Genomic DNA, 16236 nt, shown 5'->3' on the forward strand with positions numbered 1-16236 from the left:
CTGTAATTGTGTGCATTCTATAAATACCATTTTCTGTTTGCTCACATCCAAGCAACTCCACACTTCCTCTGACTGTGTGTGTAAATATATCATTAACCTCTGACATGTTCCAGCATGCGCGGTATGTTGTTGTTATGCAAGCCTATGATTATGTCAAAACACTTAGATTTTCATTTCTCTTTGTCGATCCACGTTTGTTCTCATTTGAGCTGTTTAGCAGTGACATACAGTTAGGCTACACAAAAAGCAAAGGGAAAGGAGAGAGAAGGAGAGAGAAGGAGAAAACCTCCCTCCTCCTCTTCCTCCTTGTGAAAGGAGAGAGCAGGAGGAAGGAGGGAGGAGGAATGAGGGAGAAGGGGGGGAGGGTAAACACACCCAGACAGAGCCATGTCTGACATCCTCGCTCACTGAAAGAAGGAAGGATTGATACAAAGCCAGTGCGTCCGAGCAGAAGAGAAAGAGGGGAAAGGAGGGAGGGAAGGGCAGAGGGAATAAATGCAAAAAAGACAAGCAGAGAAAAAAGGGGTGAAAAAGATGCACAAGAGCTGCATCAGTTCTCGTCCGCAAGGAACAAAAAACATTGTGTTCGTGAATGGGAGCTGGTGAGCTCAAGCACAAGGCGAGTGCAATGAGAAACCAGGCAGACTTCAGTAGCTGAACACCAATCCTCCCTCCCTCTGTCTCTCTCTGTCACTCTCTGCCAGCTAGGACTGAGCCTGGGTATGATTTAAGGGAACGGTTCAGGGCTTTTGATTAGGATTTGGTAGCTTTATGTTTTAGGAATATGCTGCCGGAGAGGATTTGAACGTGCTGTTATTTCTGATTGAACACAGTGTGCGACGTGGAGACGCCTCTGGTTGCTGCTTTCAGGGCTGCTCACCTCCCTGCTGTCTCTGGCTGTGTTTGGGGCTATGGTCCTGACTGAGAAGCAGAGCATCACCCAGATGCGGGGCTACGACTGTATGGGGGGGTTAAGCTTGTAAACACCAGCATGGGAGCCAAACAGATGAAATGGTAAGAGCTGTTTTTTTTATTAACATTTTAATGTCAATCTGGGCTGCTATTTGTGTCTATACTGAGTGCATCAGTAGCAGAGATATAAATAAATACACCAGGCCTATATTCAGGAGCCTATACATCATCTTAATCATCTTGATCAGCATGTTGGTCTCAGACTTAGTGTCAGCAATGCATTTCACTATAACAACACAGCTTTGCTACTCTGCTGTGCAGGTTATTGTTCTCGGTGTTTACAGTGCAGTAGGTGTGGGTGTGTCCCTCTCTGTGTGAGCTGAGCTGAGCTGCTATTGCCTAGCAACCACTAACCGTCTAACTTCCATTACCGGCTCATCCATTTCATGATTCGGATGAAAATCATACATTTTAAATTATATTAGAAAGAAAAATACAAGATGTATTTTTCTACAGTTAAATATGGCTCAGTTTTGGACTGTAAAGATATTTTAAAAAGCCGCCATCTTTGCCTAGATTTGGTACAGTATTTACCAGACAAGCCCACTATCGTCTACTGTATTGAACTATTAACCTCTAACTGGTTAATGTATAGACTTTTCATGCTTTTCATCACTGTTGGTGAAAGAAGTACACAGATACAAACCATTACAGGTACAATTCCTGCATTTAAAATCCTACTTAAACAAAAGTACAGAAGTATTATCAGCACTATGTCAATAATAAATGTCTGCTGTGACTGATATATTGTTTTTATGTAACATTACAAGATTGTTGATATTGTTGCTTTAATGTGTTGTATGTATTTTACAGTTGTAGCTGGTCAAGGAGGAGCTAGTTTTAAACACTTTAGTTCATATGCTGTTCAGTGTTTTAGTCGAGTGCTTCCCAACCTACGGATGTGGCCCCTTCAAAGGGTCACAAGATAAATCTGAGGGGTCGTGAGATGATTATTGTGAGAGAAAATAAGGAAAAAATCAAAGTTTCTGCTGCACAGATGTGTATTCAGTTTCAGGACTTTTCTCTAATCTTTGTGGGTTTTTTTATGTGAAATATTGGATAATTTTAAGATAAGATAAATCTGTATTTATTCCGAGGGAAATCGATGTGCAGCAGTTGTAATACAAAGAGGAAAGAGTGCAAGTATAGAAGTCTAAGAGAACAATAACAATAATGTGCAAATAAGGTGCAATCCATGCCATAATCCGGTTAACAGTATGGATCATAACAAATATGAACATGCTAATGGGATCAGTGTAGGAGGGGTTACATACAGTAGATGTACAGTATCAGATCTGAAGTATAGGCAGTGTAAAGAGTACATGGTTATTACAGATGTTCATGATTATTAGTCCATGATCTAGCACTTAATGTCCCGTGAGTCAGTTGTAAGGAGTTGAGTTGTAATGATAAAAAATCTGATGTAGTCCACCAGAGGGAAAAGAAGGAGAGAGAGAGAACGATTATTAAGAAAAATTATTGAAATGAAACCATCTGAGAAGTTTAGAGGCTAAATCTCTCTTTGATGGAACTGCTAACAACTCAAAGACATCTGAAACATGACAAGAGGCCCCAAGCAGACACTGCTTTTTAGATATAAGGAGTCACTGTAAGCACTGGTTAAAAATGCATCAGATTTTATAAATATATCATATGTTTTTTAATAGAAAATCTTAATCTGAGAAGTAACCAGTATCTACAGCTGTCAGATGAATGTAGTGGAATAAAAATACAATATTTCCATCTGAAATGTAGCAAGGCAGAAGTATAGTGCAACATAAAATAGAAATACTCTAATAAAGTACCTCAAACTTGCACTTAAATACAGTACTGGAGTAAATATACTTGGTAACTTTCCACCACTGCTGATCAAATGATGTTAATCTGATGCACTGAAGCTCATCCCTCACAAATCCCAGTGCTTAATCTTTGGTTTATCCCATATGTTTCGAATCTGTATGTATGTATGTGTTCTTTCGGTGCAGTAGACAGCAGCGAGCATCTAAAATGAATTTGTTAGTTTATTGAACTGCTGCATGCTGAGACAATGATAGAGGGTATCTTGATAATGTCATTGTCTGCAATGACAAGATTAGTTGAAGGCAGCAGCAGCTTTGATCCCCTTTCCAGAAACACTTAGGGATAATCACAGCAGCATCTGATAAGACGCTCTGTTCATGTTTTTCTATGTGACCTGGTGCAATTATTCTCTCTGAGAAACTGGAAGGACCAAACTATCAGAAGTTTTTCGGTGTGGTGAATGTTTCATGGGAGCAGCAGGATAACAATGGTTCACCACTGATTTCCAGATTGAAATTTCTCAACAACTGTTGGGTAAATTGCCATGAAATGTGGTACAGATATCCATGGTGTCCAGACGATGAATCATAATCACTTAAGTGATCCTCTGATTTTCCCTCTTGTGCCACCATGAGGTTGGCATTTGTGTTTTTTAGTGAAATGTCCCAACAACTATTGGATAGATTGTCATGAAATTTGGTTCAGACATTCATATTCCCCTCTGGATGAATAAAGTACTGCAGGGTTGATGTATTTTTATAGGCCAACCAGGCTGTTAGCATCGCCCTGGGTTCCTTTAACAAAAAGCCAATGGGATTTTTTCCATTGGATTTTGGATTATTGCAGAAAATAAGCTCTTGGCAAACACACCTTTATGATACTTACACGTTTTGTTCAGCAATATAATCTTGACAAACACTTTTATGCTTTTTGAAGTGTAAATGCAATCGCCAGAAGTAAAAAGCTAACGTTCTATAAACTAACTACACCCCAGTCGCATGAACACGAGTATGCACATTGAGGCTATAAAGGCGGACGAGTAAGCATGATGATGTTTTGTAGTCTCCTTTAGCCACTTGTTAGCAACTGCCTTTTTTAAGACATATAAAAGCTTAAAAATTGGGGAGTGGGATATTTACTGACATATTTTATATTGGAGAACAAAAGGTTAAAATCTCTTAAGCTTATGTTAACCACAGACATCTATTTCAGACATATACTGTAACCAAAAAAACATTGGTTGTGTCCGCAATCATTCACTCATTCACTACTCTCTGCTCACTATCCAGGGAGTTCTATGTAGAGGACTATATAGTGAGCTTATTGGCAAAATGAAAAAGCACTTTTGACACTACTCAGGTCATTTTCAAGTCGCCATTAATTACGTCATTGCTGTCGCATAATTAAAACATGCCAGATCAGCGTCTGCTGGTAGACCATCCATAATAACTACTGACATATATTTTTTGTGTGTGATAAATACATATGTAAGCTACGGTATTTTGTTGAGTTGTCTCTTAGCGAAATGCTCTGAGTGAATTTAAGTTCCCCTTGGTAAGCAGTGATGTAGTGTCTATGTCTAGGGCTTTCATTGTGAAAGGTAAGAATTAACAGCCGTTCTGAATGTGGGGGCAATAAGCCTATTTTCCCAAATTTATAAATACAAAGTAGCTGTTTGTGTTTGTGATGTGCTGCTCTGCTCACATTAAATACATTATTTTCGCGCCACAATTTTCTCAATTGCGCCGCTCTCTTTGCTCTCGTCCGTCTGCCATTTTTCCTTCACGCGCAATGCATGATGGTATATAGCGCTCGGTTAGTGACTACTTTTCATGATGCATTGTGGGATACTTTGAGTCCACTATATAGGATATAATAATTCTCACCATACATTCGGGCAGCACTACAAAATACTCACTATATAGTCCACTATATACTGAGTAGTGAGTGATTTTGGACACAGCCAGTGACTTCCAGACAAGAGAATCGGAAGTGCTAAAATGCGAACTCATTTCCGTTTTTTAGGACTCATTCCTGCAGCACTCTATTAAAATAACTTTGGCGATCCCTTAGCTTTCCATCTAATTGGTTCAATACTTTGATTTATGACCAAATACCAGCAAAACATTCCCATCAGCCTCAGTTTTACTTTGTGTTTAGTTATTAGCATGCTGTAAACATGGTAAACATTATACCTGCTAAACATCAGCATGTTATTATTTTAAACATTGAGCATGCTGACATTAGCATTCAGCTCAAAGTTGTGCCTACCTACAGCCTCACAAAGCCGCTGACGTGACTGTAGACTCTTGTTTCCAGTTTGTTTGGTGGCTGACAGAACTTAGGTGTACATTATGGTAAGCAGTCACGGGAACATGTGCACAATTATTCCATAAAGAGGCCGCGTGAACTCAAGAGTGACAGGTAATACCACGGTTTACTGTCTATTGTGATATTAGCTCGTGCTGAGTAATGCTATTAGATAAGCAGAAAATCTCATCGGTTACAATCTAAATCTCCCTGCATATGTATGGAAGGAACGTGTTTAACTGTCCAAATGCAATCCCTCTGGACATTCTTTGGTTTCTAAACACAGTTTTATCCCACAGTTAAGTCCACAGTTATTTTTTTTTCCCCTCTTAGTTTTTTTTGGCCTCAGGAGCAGGGTGATGAAACGTGATGCTTCTCTGTCCCTTCGCTAGCACAGAGTTGAGATCTGTTTCCACAGACGCTGGCTTGTTGTTGTTTTCCCGTGCAGACACAGAGGGGGAAAAAGAATGAATCCCATGTTAAAGGACCATGCATAATGCCATAGGTCACAGGTTACTGTAGCTGTATCATATTCCTACAAAAAACAACAGAGCGAAGATGACAGCCGGCCTGGACCTCAGGCGGCTTGAGATGCTCTCAGAAAACACAAGAAAACCAGCCACTCAGAAACCAGAGGAGCATTATGTTTTGAAATTATGGCCAAAGGGGGAGCAAACTATGTGGAGAATTTCCTGTGGGAGAAATGACAGAGTTGCATGCATTCCTGCTCCTTCTGTGTATTTTCTGAACAGGTTTCTCTATATCCTGTTCTCTCGTGTGTTTTCATTAATTTTTACTATTTGTAAGTAGTCTGCGATACACTTATGGGCATTGTTTGAAAACAGATATGATTTAAAATCTTTAGCTCAGATGTGATTAATTCACATTTTGTGCACCCTTTGGGGAGTTATTAAAGCGTATTTCTCCGTTTTATGTTGCTAGGTTTATTTATTGTCATGCATTTGGCAGAGATGCAAACACACACACACTCTCACTCCTGCCTGTGCCCACCATCTGTTTCAGCCTCAGCTCAGCCAGCCCTGCTCACTCCCCGAAAGAGGAGTATGTTATCACCCAGTTCGCTGACACCCCTAAAGAAGAAACACTGCATGATCAGTCTGAGGACCAGGGGGAACCTCAGGATGACAAATCTGAGCTGACAGAGAAGAAATCTGTCACAGGTTGGTTGGCTGCACATCAACTCTTGTAGAGCAAGATGCGATGCAATGAATCCCTACAAAGAAAAAAACAAACAATCTCCCTTGCCTCATCTCCCCTGTACCTCTCTTCGTTTCAGAGGATGTGTCTCTGTGTGGATTGTGTCCCTCCCTCGGGCACGATGTGCAGGAGGAAGAGAAGTCCTGGGAGGAGCAGCTGGACGCCCACCAGGAGCAGCTGGAGAAGGAGATGCAGGAGGCCAGGAGGATGGTGTTCCGCCTACAGGTAAGGTCCCGCTGATGACACACTTAGAAAACAAACCACTGCACCTTTAATAAGAGCACATTGACAGAAGGCACGCCGACCACAGATGCACCAGAGGGAGGTAACAGCTCAAATATAGCACAAAAGAGATTTCCCCTGGTTCCAGACTTCAGATCCTCTGCCCACATTTTAATGTTTTTCAGACGTTCAAATAGATTAAATACATTTGATAAACTATGAATAAAATAATAAAGATACATTCAAATAATTGAGAAACAAATACACACCTGATTCGCTCTGGACTGTATGGCTCTGTTGAAACATTTGGCTGAGAAAGGACACGTTATATCCCTGTTAAAGTTTCTATTGGGGGCACTCGAGGCACTCGATGATCACCAGATTGACTCACCAGACCTCTATTTGTCCATTTTAATTTGACACTGTTTACAATCTCTTCAACTGCTGGCCAGGCTGACAGTCCAATCTCTATTTGTCCACTGTAAAATCAATACACAGCTGGTCCAATATTAATAATGCAAAATAACTTCTGTGATAATAACTATTGAACCAGTGGCCTCTAATGTTTAATATCTGGAATATCTGCAAAATATAGCAAAATCTGTGCTTTTGTTTTAAAAGAATTACCTTCTATTTGCTGCCTGCAGGTTACATATATGGTAATCCACTCTACTGCTATTTAAGTGTATGGTGCATTTATTGTTAAAATATTACTATACACTTAAACTGTGAAACGTAGACAGTGGTTATGCTGCTAATTGGTAAAATGTATGTTAATATGCCGTATTTAAGTATTATATAAAAATATAAGGTGCCTTTATTTTTACTGTATACATATATTTTCCATATTTTCACCACACAGTATATATGCTATATAATAATAGGTAATATACAGTCATTATATTTTGCAATGATGACAGTGTATTGGCATGTATGGACTTATTCCTTGTATTCAACCATATTTTGGCACGTTAGTGGTGCCGCTAAGTCAACACACTGTAGGGTAATTACAAATAGACGTGGTAGGGGGTTTTACAATAACCTTTCTTGCCTACTACGCACCACGCACCATGTACAATACATGTCCAAAACTAATGCAATGTTTATGCTAAGCTGACCAGGTATGTCTTAATATTTGTCTTCCTGGGGTCCAAATTAGTTAAACACATTTGTGATTTTATATAGTCAATTCTGTATGTTGATTTTGTAGCCTGTGAACCTCTGAATCACCACTCCAAACACCATTCAGTAATTCAAATTAATGAAGTGAAACAAAATACAGTAGTTTTTAAACATTGTAAAGTTTTTTTTATAGTCCTCGATGACCCTCAGGGATTTATATGGACATATGGGATTATACATGTAGGAAGACAAAAGAAACAGAAATAAAGTAACGCTGAATTCACACCAGAGCAGCGGTGAAGTGCGGCCTGCGGCGAGCTGCCATGTAATAACTATCGAAAGCTGCGGCTGCTGCTCCCGAGCTCTGCCAGCTGCAGCCATTTGATTCTGGGCAAAGTGCGGCCAAACAAAAGTTGAGAAAAGTTCAACTTTGAGCAGCGAAGTGCGGCCAGAGAATACCCGCAGCCAATCAGTAAACAGATCCTGTGACTCCTATGATATGTTGATTCTATGTTGTTGCAAAGAATTTCTTCCCACCTGAAACACATGAACACGCCATTTATCTGCCGGCCGCATAGAAATGTTATTGTGGCGAGCCGAACTTCGCCGCTGCCTGGTGTGAATTTAGCTTAAGTATACAGTGACGCTTGTTGCCCTGTAATTGATATCAAACTGTGAGTAAATGCAATACCATAAGAAGAAAATAATAAGAAATGATAAGAAAGTAGTAATATTTATATTAGGGCTGTTAATTACGGTTAATCGCACATTTTTCATCTGTTCAAAATGTGCCTTAAAGGGAGATTTGTCAAGTATTTAATACTCTTATCAACATGGGAGTGGGCAAATATGCTTGCTTAATGCAAATGGATGTTATGTATTTGGCAATCAATTAACAACACAAAACAATGACAAATATATGACAAATACGCCACAACCTCCGAAAGATCGATTGCGTTAATGAAATTAGTGGCGTTAAAAACAATTTTGCGTCAACGTGTTATCATGTCACTTCTTTATCACTTTAACCGCCCTGATTTGTATATTTAAAAGAGGCCATTGCTATTTTAACAAGTTTAGCAATATGCTTAATCCTTCAATTTTTGCTTTAAATGTGTTTGTGTACAGTATGTAGCTGCGTACTGTCCATGTGGGTTAGAGCAGGTGAAAGACTGATGTCTGTGTGTACTCCTGCAGGCTTTTCAATATTATTTCAATTTGACACGGATCAGTCCAGTTTAATTCACCGGCTGTATCAGCTGGAATTGGAACCTTGTTGTTCAGCCAAGTAGAAAAATCCCAAACTGCTGTATTTACAAATACAGAAATACACCAGGCTTTACTGCCATGTTTATTTAATCATGCCTGCTAACAGGCCTTCACTCAGTGTGTCTATATATATATATTTATATATATATATATGTATGTATGTGTGTGTGTTTTGCCCTCAGGCGTTGCTGCTCCATGGCTCCCTCCCCGAGGAGGACCAGGATGGATCTGTTAGCTTCGGAGATAACCGGGCCAACGCCGAACAGCAGCTGGTACAGTGCCCTCTCTCTGCTAACTCGAGAAACCAACACTTGCTCGCCACTCTGTGTGAAGTGTCAGTGTCAGCCCTTCTGTTGTGATGATGTTTGCAGCCATCGCTCGTCTTGAGAGCGGCTACTGTAGAGCACAATTGAATCTCTCTGATCTGCTAGCCCCGCTGTCAATGCAGGCACCCACTGCCTCCTCACAGGTTCTGACATTTTTCCATTCTCTAATTACGCTGCTCATACCCTCTCCCTTTGAAGGTTCTAATCCGCAGTCGTCTGGACCAAAGCATGGAGGAAGCCCTTGATCTCAAGGTACAGTTAGTAAATGTAATTAGGTTTAATATAGATGAGCTGCCTTACAAGCAAAGAATCCCTTTTCTCTAATGCCCTCTGTTCATTTATGTGGCTCTCAGAGGGAACTCCTGAGAAACAAGCAGGAGGCACGCCACCTTCAGGCCATCAAGGTAAACCTCTTACTGAAATGTTGTCCTTTGTGTGTGAAATAAAACGGATTAAAGGATATAATTCAATCTATTACACTGTTGTGCTGTCCCAAAACTGATGATTCTGCAGTTTTTATCGCACACACTATATAGTTTTTCATTTCTCTATAAAGATAACAAAGTTTAGAAGATGGTGAATGTTGTCGACGAGGCAGGTGGATGCAGTGTATCTGTATTCAGGTCTTCCCTGGACGTTTCTTTGATCTCCCCCTCTTTCTCATTAGGATGCTCTGCAGCAGCGCCTGGCAGTGCAGGAGGATGCTGTGCTGCAGCTAAAGCAGGAGCTACTGAGGTGCAACATGGCCAAAGATCAGCTGGAAGGGGAAAATGTGAGACAAGTGATGATTTCCGTTTGACACGATAAAACAGTTCACTTGCTTGACCTGTGGATGCAGAGAGCAATAACACTCCTATATCATGCCGGTATATCTGTTTGCAGGTAGACATCAAACGCAAGTTGAGTGAACGAAACAAATTACTTAGTGAATATGAGGTACCGTCTTTTATTAATTAAATGCATTCTTTGGATACGTATATGCATATGCGGACTTACGTCATCCATCTCTCTTGTCACACTAGCAGCAGCTCGGGAGGAAGGACCGAATACTGCAGCAACAGCAGCAAAAGCTCGATGAAGCTCAACATAAAGCACATGAAGTCAGCCTCGGACGGGTAAGGGTCATGATATGTTTTTAAGTGTTTCAACAAAATATGTTCGGATGTAAATGACATATAATAATATTTATTATTTATAGAACATTTTTCAAAAGCAAGGTTACAAACAACTTCACACAAGGCAGAAAATTAAAATCAACAAATTCTAAAGTCAAATATAAATTTGAATAAAGTAATAAAAGAAATTTAGTGAATCAGAATAACAGGTGAAACCAATTTAAAAAAAAAAAAAAAAAAATGATTGAATAATAAGAAATAAAGAGGCACTACAAGTAAAAACATTAAGTTAAAAAAACAAATAATTACATTACATTTTACTAAGAGATTTAATAGATAAGGCTGGCTGTATTCTGTATTTTTGTTATTGTTGACAAATCCCAGGAAAAGATCATAACTATACATAAACTACATAAATAATAATCAATATCTTCCTCAATTCTTTCTAGCGACCCTATGTGGCGCTCAGCTCCTAGCCCGTTGGTTCCTACTGAATATGTAAAACATTAAAAAGGAGTCACAAATATATATTTTTAAGTCTCAGTAATGTCCTATAACAGTTAGGTAGTTTTTAGCAAACATTACTCAAACAGGAGTAAATAGTGCATTTGTTGAGGATTATTTTCAGTTGTGGATTAATACACATATTTGGGGAGTATTTACAGCAATGAAGAAACATGTGCTCATTGATGCACAACAGTGAGCACAGAGGATTAAGGTGTATCAGGCTTTTGCTACACTGGTCGGATTTTGTTCTTTTCATGGCATGTGTTGAACATAATAATTATAGAAAATCACCAGCCTCATTCTTTAAAACATGAAAATCAGCCAGCCTTGTTTACGTGTTTTTGTCCATTTTTCAGTCATTCAGGAGTGAAAGCGGTGGTTACTCTAACTCAGTGACTTCGACATCTCCTGCAGTATTCAAACACAGTGCACCAGTATGTATGCTTTTTTTTATTTAAATCAGTGCTATCAATTGCTGTTTATTGTGTCAATGTTGATGGATCATTGTATGGAAGCTCATTTCTGGTAGTCAAAGAAAAAAGGTGATGAAATATTAAATATAATTAAATAATAATAAAAGTCAAAATTATGAGATGCTATAATAAAAATAAGAGGTACTAGGTCTGAAATAACTAGGGCTGTCAATCGATTAAATTATTTAATCGTGATTAATCGCAAATAAATCAAATTTTGTATCTGTTCAAAATGTACCTTAAAGGGAGATTTGTCAAGTTTTTAATACTCTTATAAACATGGGAGTGGGAAAATATGCTTGCTTTATGCAAATGTATGTATATATTTATCATTGGAAATCAACTAACAACACAAAACGATGGCAAATATTGTCCAGAAACCCTCACAGGTACTGCATTTAGCATAAAAAATATGCTCAAATCATAACATGGCAAACTGCAGCCCAACAGGCAACCACAGCTGTCAGTGTGTCAGGTTGCTGACTTGACTATGACCCAAACTGCATGTTATTATCATAAAGTGGGCATGTCTGTAAAGGGGAGACTTAACGTTTGAGCGTTATTTAGCCTCCTTCGCAACAAGCTAGTATGACATGGTTGGTACCAATAGATTTCTGAGGTTTTGTAGTTTCATATGATGACAGGATCTTCACTCTAGCTTTAAAACTGAGCCCGCTACAACCTAAAAATCACAAGCTGCGTTAATGTGTTAAAGAAATTGAATGTGCTTTTACTTTGACAGCCCTAGAAATAACTCATACATTTAGTATTATAACTTTGAATTAGCAAATCAATTTTTTCTTTCTCACAATTTTGACCTACCATGAGTATTTTTATTTTGTATTATTTATTTTATTTGAACTCTTATGTATTTCTTTTCATTTCTTGGAAGAAATGGGCTTCAATACTTCTTACCTTTTTAACAACATGAAAAACAAGACTACATTTATAGAAGCTGTTTGTTGCAGGGGGAAGAGCTGCAGCTGGTCAGGGAGGCACTGCGCAGTTTGAGGGACAGCTTCTCCGGCCATGACCCCCAACATCACACCCTGGACACCTTGGAGCAGGGCGTGGCCAGTCTCATGGACCGATTACTCACTGTGGACAGCCAGCGCAGACAGGACAAAGGGGTACGAACTCTCTCACACGCACCCTTTCAGAGTAAATCTTCAAAAAGTAGCAACACATCTGTCACCTGATGAGTGAGTCAACAACAACTGACATTCAACTGTTTACCATGAGTAACGGGTTCTCCTTCTAGGAGGAATTTAAATCACCGGGACGCAGAGCCAACTCGACAGACCGTGACTCCTGGCCACAGAGCTCAAGTGAGACAAACAAAATCCTTGTTGTTTGTTTAGGATTTATCATCATCTGCAGCATCTCAACTCTGGCTGTTAAATCAAATTATGCCATGCAATTACACTGCTATGTATGCTGAGGGCATTACTAGATGTGAGGCTAGAGCCGTTTTACACCCTGGTTGTGAAAAACAGTATTTGTTTTGTTTTTGTGATTATTTTACAGAAATGGCGCACTCACACAGCAGCCCGGGACTAGACACCGCATTCTCCACTAAAGTGCTCTACTTCACTGATCGCTCGCTCACTCCGTTTCTGATTAACATCCCAAAAAGGTGGCTATAAAAGCTCTTTATATAACGGTGTTATTGTTTTTTTTCCCTCGCTGTAGCATGCATGAATTTTAAGCAAAAGTGCTGTTTTGGTTAGAGCTGCACGCTGAGGTCACATGTCTTAATTCAGGCGCGAGCTGAGCTCCATATAGATGCTCCAGTATCTGTGCTGGTTAAATGTTTACTCTAGAAAATGTCTATGTGGGTGTATGTGTGCATAGATCATGACTGACAGTGTGCTCTTATACAGGCTGGGTGAGGTGACACTGCGGGACTTCAAGGCCGCTGTGGACAGACAAGGCAGTTTCAGATACCACTTCAAGGCCCTCGACCCAGAGTTTGGCACAGTGAAAGAGGAGGTAGGCGTGGGAGTGAAATTATAGCCCCTACTTCTTTTCACATCATTTTCAGCAGGCAAATATAAAACGGCAGTTATGGAGTAAGATATGCTAATAATAGCCATGGCTGTGCTACACTTCAAAACACTGCAGGAGGACTGAGTAGTCATTTTCACTTTCTATCCAGACCTTTGTACGTTGCAGATGTGAGTGGTTCTTAGATATGTAAATGCTGGATGTCGACTGTTCAGGTATTCCAGGATGGAGCTGTCGTGCCTGGCTGGGAGGGGAAGATTGTAGCGTGGGTGGAAGAGGACCACGGAGAGAGGAGGTAGAGCCCTAAAGCCACAGATCACCACTACAAACCTCAGTTGTTCCCACTGGACCAGGATTTCACTGAAAATACGTGCGATGCCATAATAGAGAAAATAATACAGTTAACTGGGACCAATGGATGTAACACCATTTCGATACAAAACCATGTTTTGAAAGCGAATGTTTCATATGAAGAATTTGACTTTGACATTTGGGTACCACTTTCTTTTATTTTTTGAAGGAATGGATATTACACATTGTTTGCAGCTCATAAATTAATGTGTGAGACTACCTATTAATGGTCAGTAATGTGATACTTGAAACTGAAAGCTTCAAATGTTATAAGCTGTGCTCTAAAAAGCTGTAATCGGTGCATAGTATGCAAAACTCAAAGTAAAAGTGTTTACTGACATTTTCCACACGTTCCAGATTGCCAAATAGTGATGTTGTTGTTCTGCATCAATTTTGATGTTTTAATAAACATGAATTATTGCATGGATCATTTTGTTGTCAATTATTCCCTAGGCGTACGGTAATGACACTGTACACCAGCTCCTAGCCATTATACACCTCCGCTCATGCACCCACACATTAATAAACAAAACACGCAGATTGTTATTAAAGTCAATTCATTTTGGGGGGTTAAAAATTACATTTGCTGCCGCGGATCAACCCACGCAGCACAAAGGGATACAGTGACATATTTGTTTCAGTAAAAACATCAGTTTGGATTTGGGATCAGTTTACAGGGGAGCTGTTTGTTCGCTGAAGTTTTGAAGCAGAGCATGAGTAATACTGTGTTCACAAGGATTTTCAGATTGCATAGCAGGATTTTAGTTGGTTTTGGTTATTTACTTTGAGGTATTCTCAGTGCTAGAATTGACTCATAGCTTCACAGATTCTTCAGCCCATTCACAGCACATCTGATCACCTCTGTGCTAAATTTGTTTCTTTATTAAAGCGAATGGTCAGAAAACATCCACTCTCAAAGTAAGCCTTCGTTTCTTCCTGTTAAAAATGGCAGATGCCGTGTCTTCAACCACAGTTTTGGGGAATTCCAAAAGCAAGTGGTAGACATCCTCCACCTCCAGCAAGACGTCGTCCTGTGGAGAAAAATACACTTAACACACTGTTTGACTCACAAACGTAGAAAGAGGGCTATTATGTATTTTTTATGACATCCAACAACGCACTGACATGTTGGATTCCGAAGTGGTTCATTATAACTGTTCAAGGGAATGTGTAGCCGCTCACCTTGGAGATTCTCAGCTGGCACTCTGACATGGAGCAAACCTTCGGCAGCTCCACCGTCAGCTCCATGCTGCGAGCAACTCCTACTGTATCAGTCTTCACCTCGAGTTGGTACTTTGGCTTCTGAGGCTGCACAAATGTAGTGGAGATGACCTGGATCAAATCCTTCTTTTTGTGCTCCGCAGGTCTGAAGATAATTTGGGCTGCTGGGTCCTCGTGTTGTTTCTCCGAGCGTAGAGAGGAGATCTGCTGCAGGAGGGCAGCTGGGGTCTCACTTGCTGTAAAAAAAAGAACACGATGGATTATTAGAAACTGTGGTAGAGGGTGAAAGATGATACACCTGCAGCAGCACAGGAAAATAACTCCATCATAAAGGGCTTGTAGCAGCTTATTGGGATAAAAGACTTATTGCTTAACCTGTGTCTGGATGTCTGGAGGTGTTAGGCCACTGCCTAAACCCAAGCCGACGGTGCAAGTCTTCAGGGCTACTTTTTGGGCTACAGCTGACGACAGTGTACTGCTGAGATAGACTCATCCCATGATGCTGCTGGGCAAAGCTCAGGGCCAGCATATAGACTTGTGTTTTGTCTTCCTTACTTTCCTGTAGCACTGCAGGGTTTAATGCCACATCCAACACAGTGTACCGACCTGCGAAGGAAAAAGAACAATGTATTGGTTTTCTTGTTTACATCACGGAACAGTTCTGTAACTTGTGATGCAGCACAGCTTTGACTTTTACCTCGACCTTTATCTGTGTCTGTTTCCAGTTTTCCTGCACACACAGGTAAAGGCCTGCTGTGATCCTGAGGTGTAGGCACACGTTTCCAGCTGCAGATGTTGATGTACAGCGACCCTTTCTTGGGCTCCTGTTGAGGACACAGATGAGCCATCTGTCAAAACAGACCCTATTTCTAAGCTATAGATGCACACAGGTGTGGCAGCTTCTGTTTTAAAGGGGTAAACAGTAGAGCTGAAGCAATTAGGTGTATAAGAAGTGATCAGTCCATCAACATTTTTGAGCAAAAATGGCAGACTTACTGGTTTCAGCCTCTGAAATGTGAATATATCTTTGGTTTTCTTACTCTTCTGTGACAGTGATCTGAATATGTTTGGGTGTTATACTGTCGGTTGGACAGAACAAGACATTTGAAAATCTTACAGTGGGCTTCGGGAGCTTATGATGGGATTTCTCACTATTTGTTCAAAAAAATATTATAAATAATGAATTAAAAGAATCTTTAGTTGAAGTTCTAGTAGACAGACAGACATGTAGATAGTAATTCAACCCAATAGACCTTTGTCACGGTGGACATATTCACTGAATAAAATGTATTCAAATTCATTTTTTCACAGCTGCTTTAAAAA

The 16236-nt window shown here is 40.0% G+C and overlaps 2 protein-coding genes across 5 annotated transcripts in view; one reads left to right on the top strand and one right to left on the bottom strand.

Moving 5' to 3' along the window:
- The first annotated feature begins 378 nt into the window (after positions 1 to 378).
- dixdc1a (DIX domain containing 1a) lies at positions 379 to 14119 on the top strand. 3 transcript variants are annotated; one of them, XM_037775622.1, is made up of 16 exons: positions 379 to 720; positions 834 to 1014; positions 6106 to 6263; positions 6380 to 6525; positions 9096 to 9185; positions 9438 to 9491; positions 9593 to 9643; positions 9907 to 10011; positions 10122 to 10175; positions 10262 to 10354; positions 11218 to 11295; positions 12303 to 12464; positions 12596 to 12662; positions 12862 to 12970; positions 13218 to 13326; positions 13557 to 14119. In XM_037775622.1, the coding sequence occupies exons 2-16, from the start codon at positions 992 to 994 to the stop codon at positions 13638 to 13640; spliced, it is 1383 nt and encodes a 460-aa protein (XP_037631550.1). In that variant the 5' UTR covers positions 379 to 720; positions 834 to 991; the 3' UTR covers positions 13641 to 14119. The 3 variants fall into 3 exon arrangements, with proteins under 3 accessions (XP_037631550.1, XP_037631552.1, XP_037631551.1); XM_037775624.1 differs by having other exon boundaries at positions 10265 to 10354; XM_037775623.1 differs by having other exon boundaries at positions 379 to 1014.
- Positions 14120 to 14519: 400 nt separating this feature from the next.
- Positions 14520 to 16236, bottom strand: part of pih1d2 (PIH1 domain containing 2) — a 4345-nt gene continuing 2628 nt past the window's right edge. For both annotated transcript variants that reach the window (XM_037775627.1, XM_037775628.1), the window contains exons 2-5: positions 15611 to 15737; positions 15289 to 15519; positions 14875 to 15149; positions 14520 to 14723 (exon numbers count right to left, since the gene is read on the bottom strand). In XM_037775627.1, coding sequence (XP_037631555.1) covers positions 14589 to 14723; positions 14875 to 15149; positions 15289 to 15519; positions 15611 to 15737 — 768 coding nt within the window. In that variant the 3' untranslated portion in view covers positions 14520 to 14588. The remainder of the gene's footprint in view (positions 14724 to 14874; positions 15150 to 15288; positions 15520 to 15610; positions 15738 to 16236) is intronic.

Source organism: Sebastes umbrosus, chromosome 7 (assembly GCF_015220745.1).
Source record: "Sebastes umbrosus isolate fSebUmb1 chromosome 7, fSebUmb1.pri, whole genome shotgun sequence".
NCBI classification, from domain to species: domain Eukaryota; kingdom Metazoa; phylum Chordata; class Actinopteri; order Perciformes; family Sebastidae; genus Sebastes; species Sebastes umbrosus.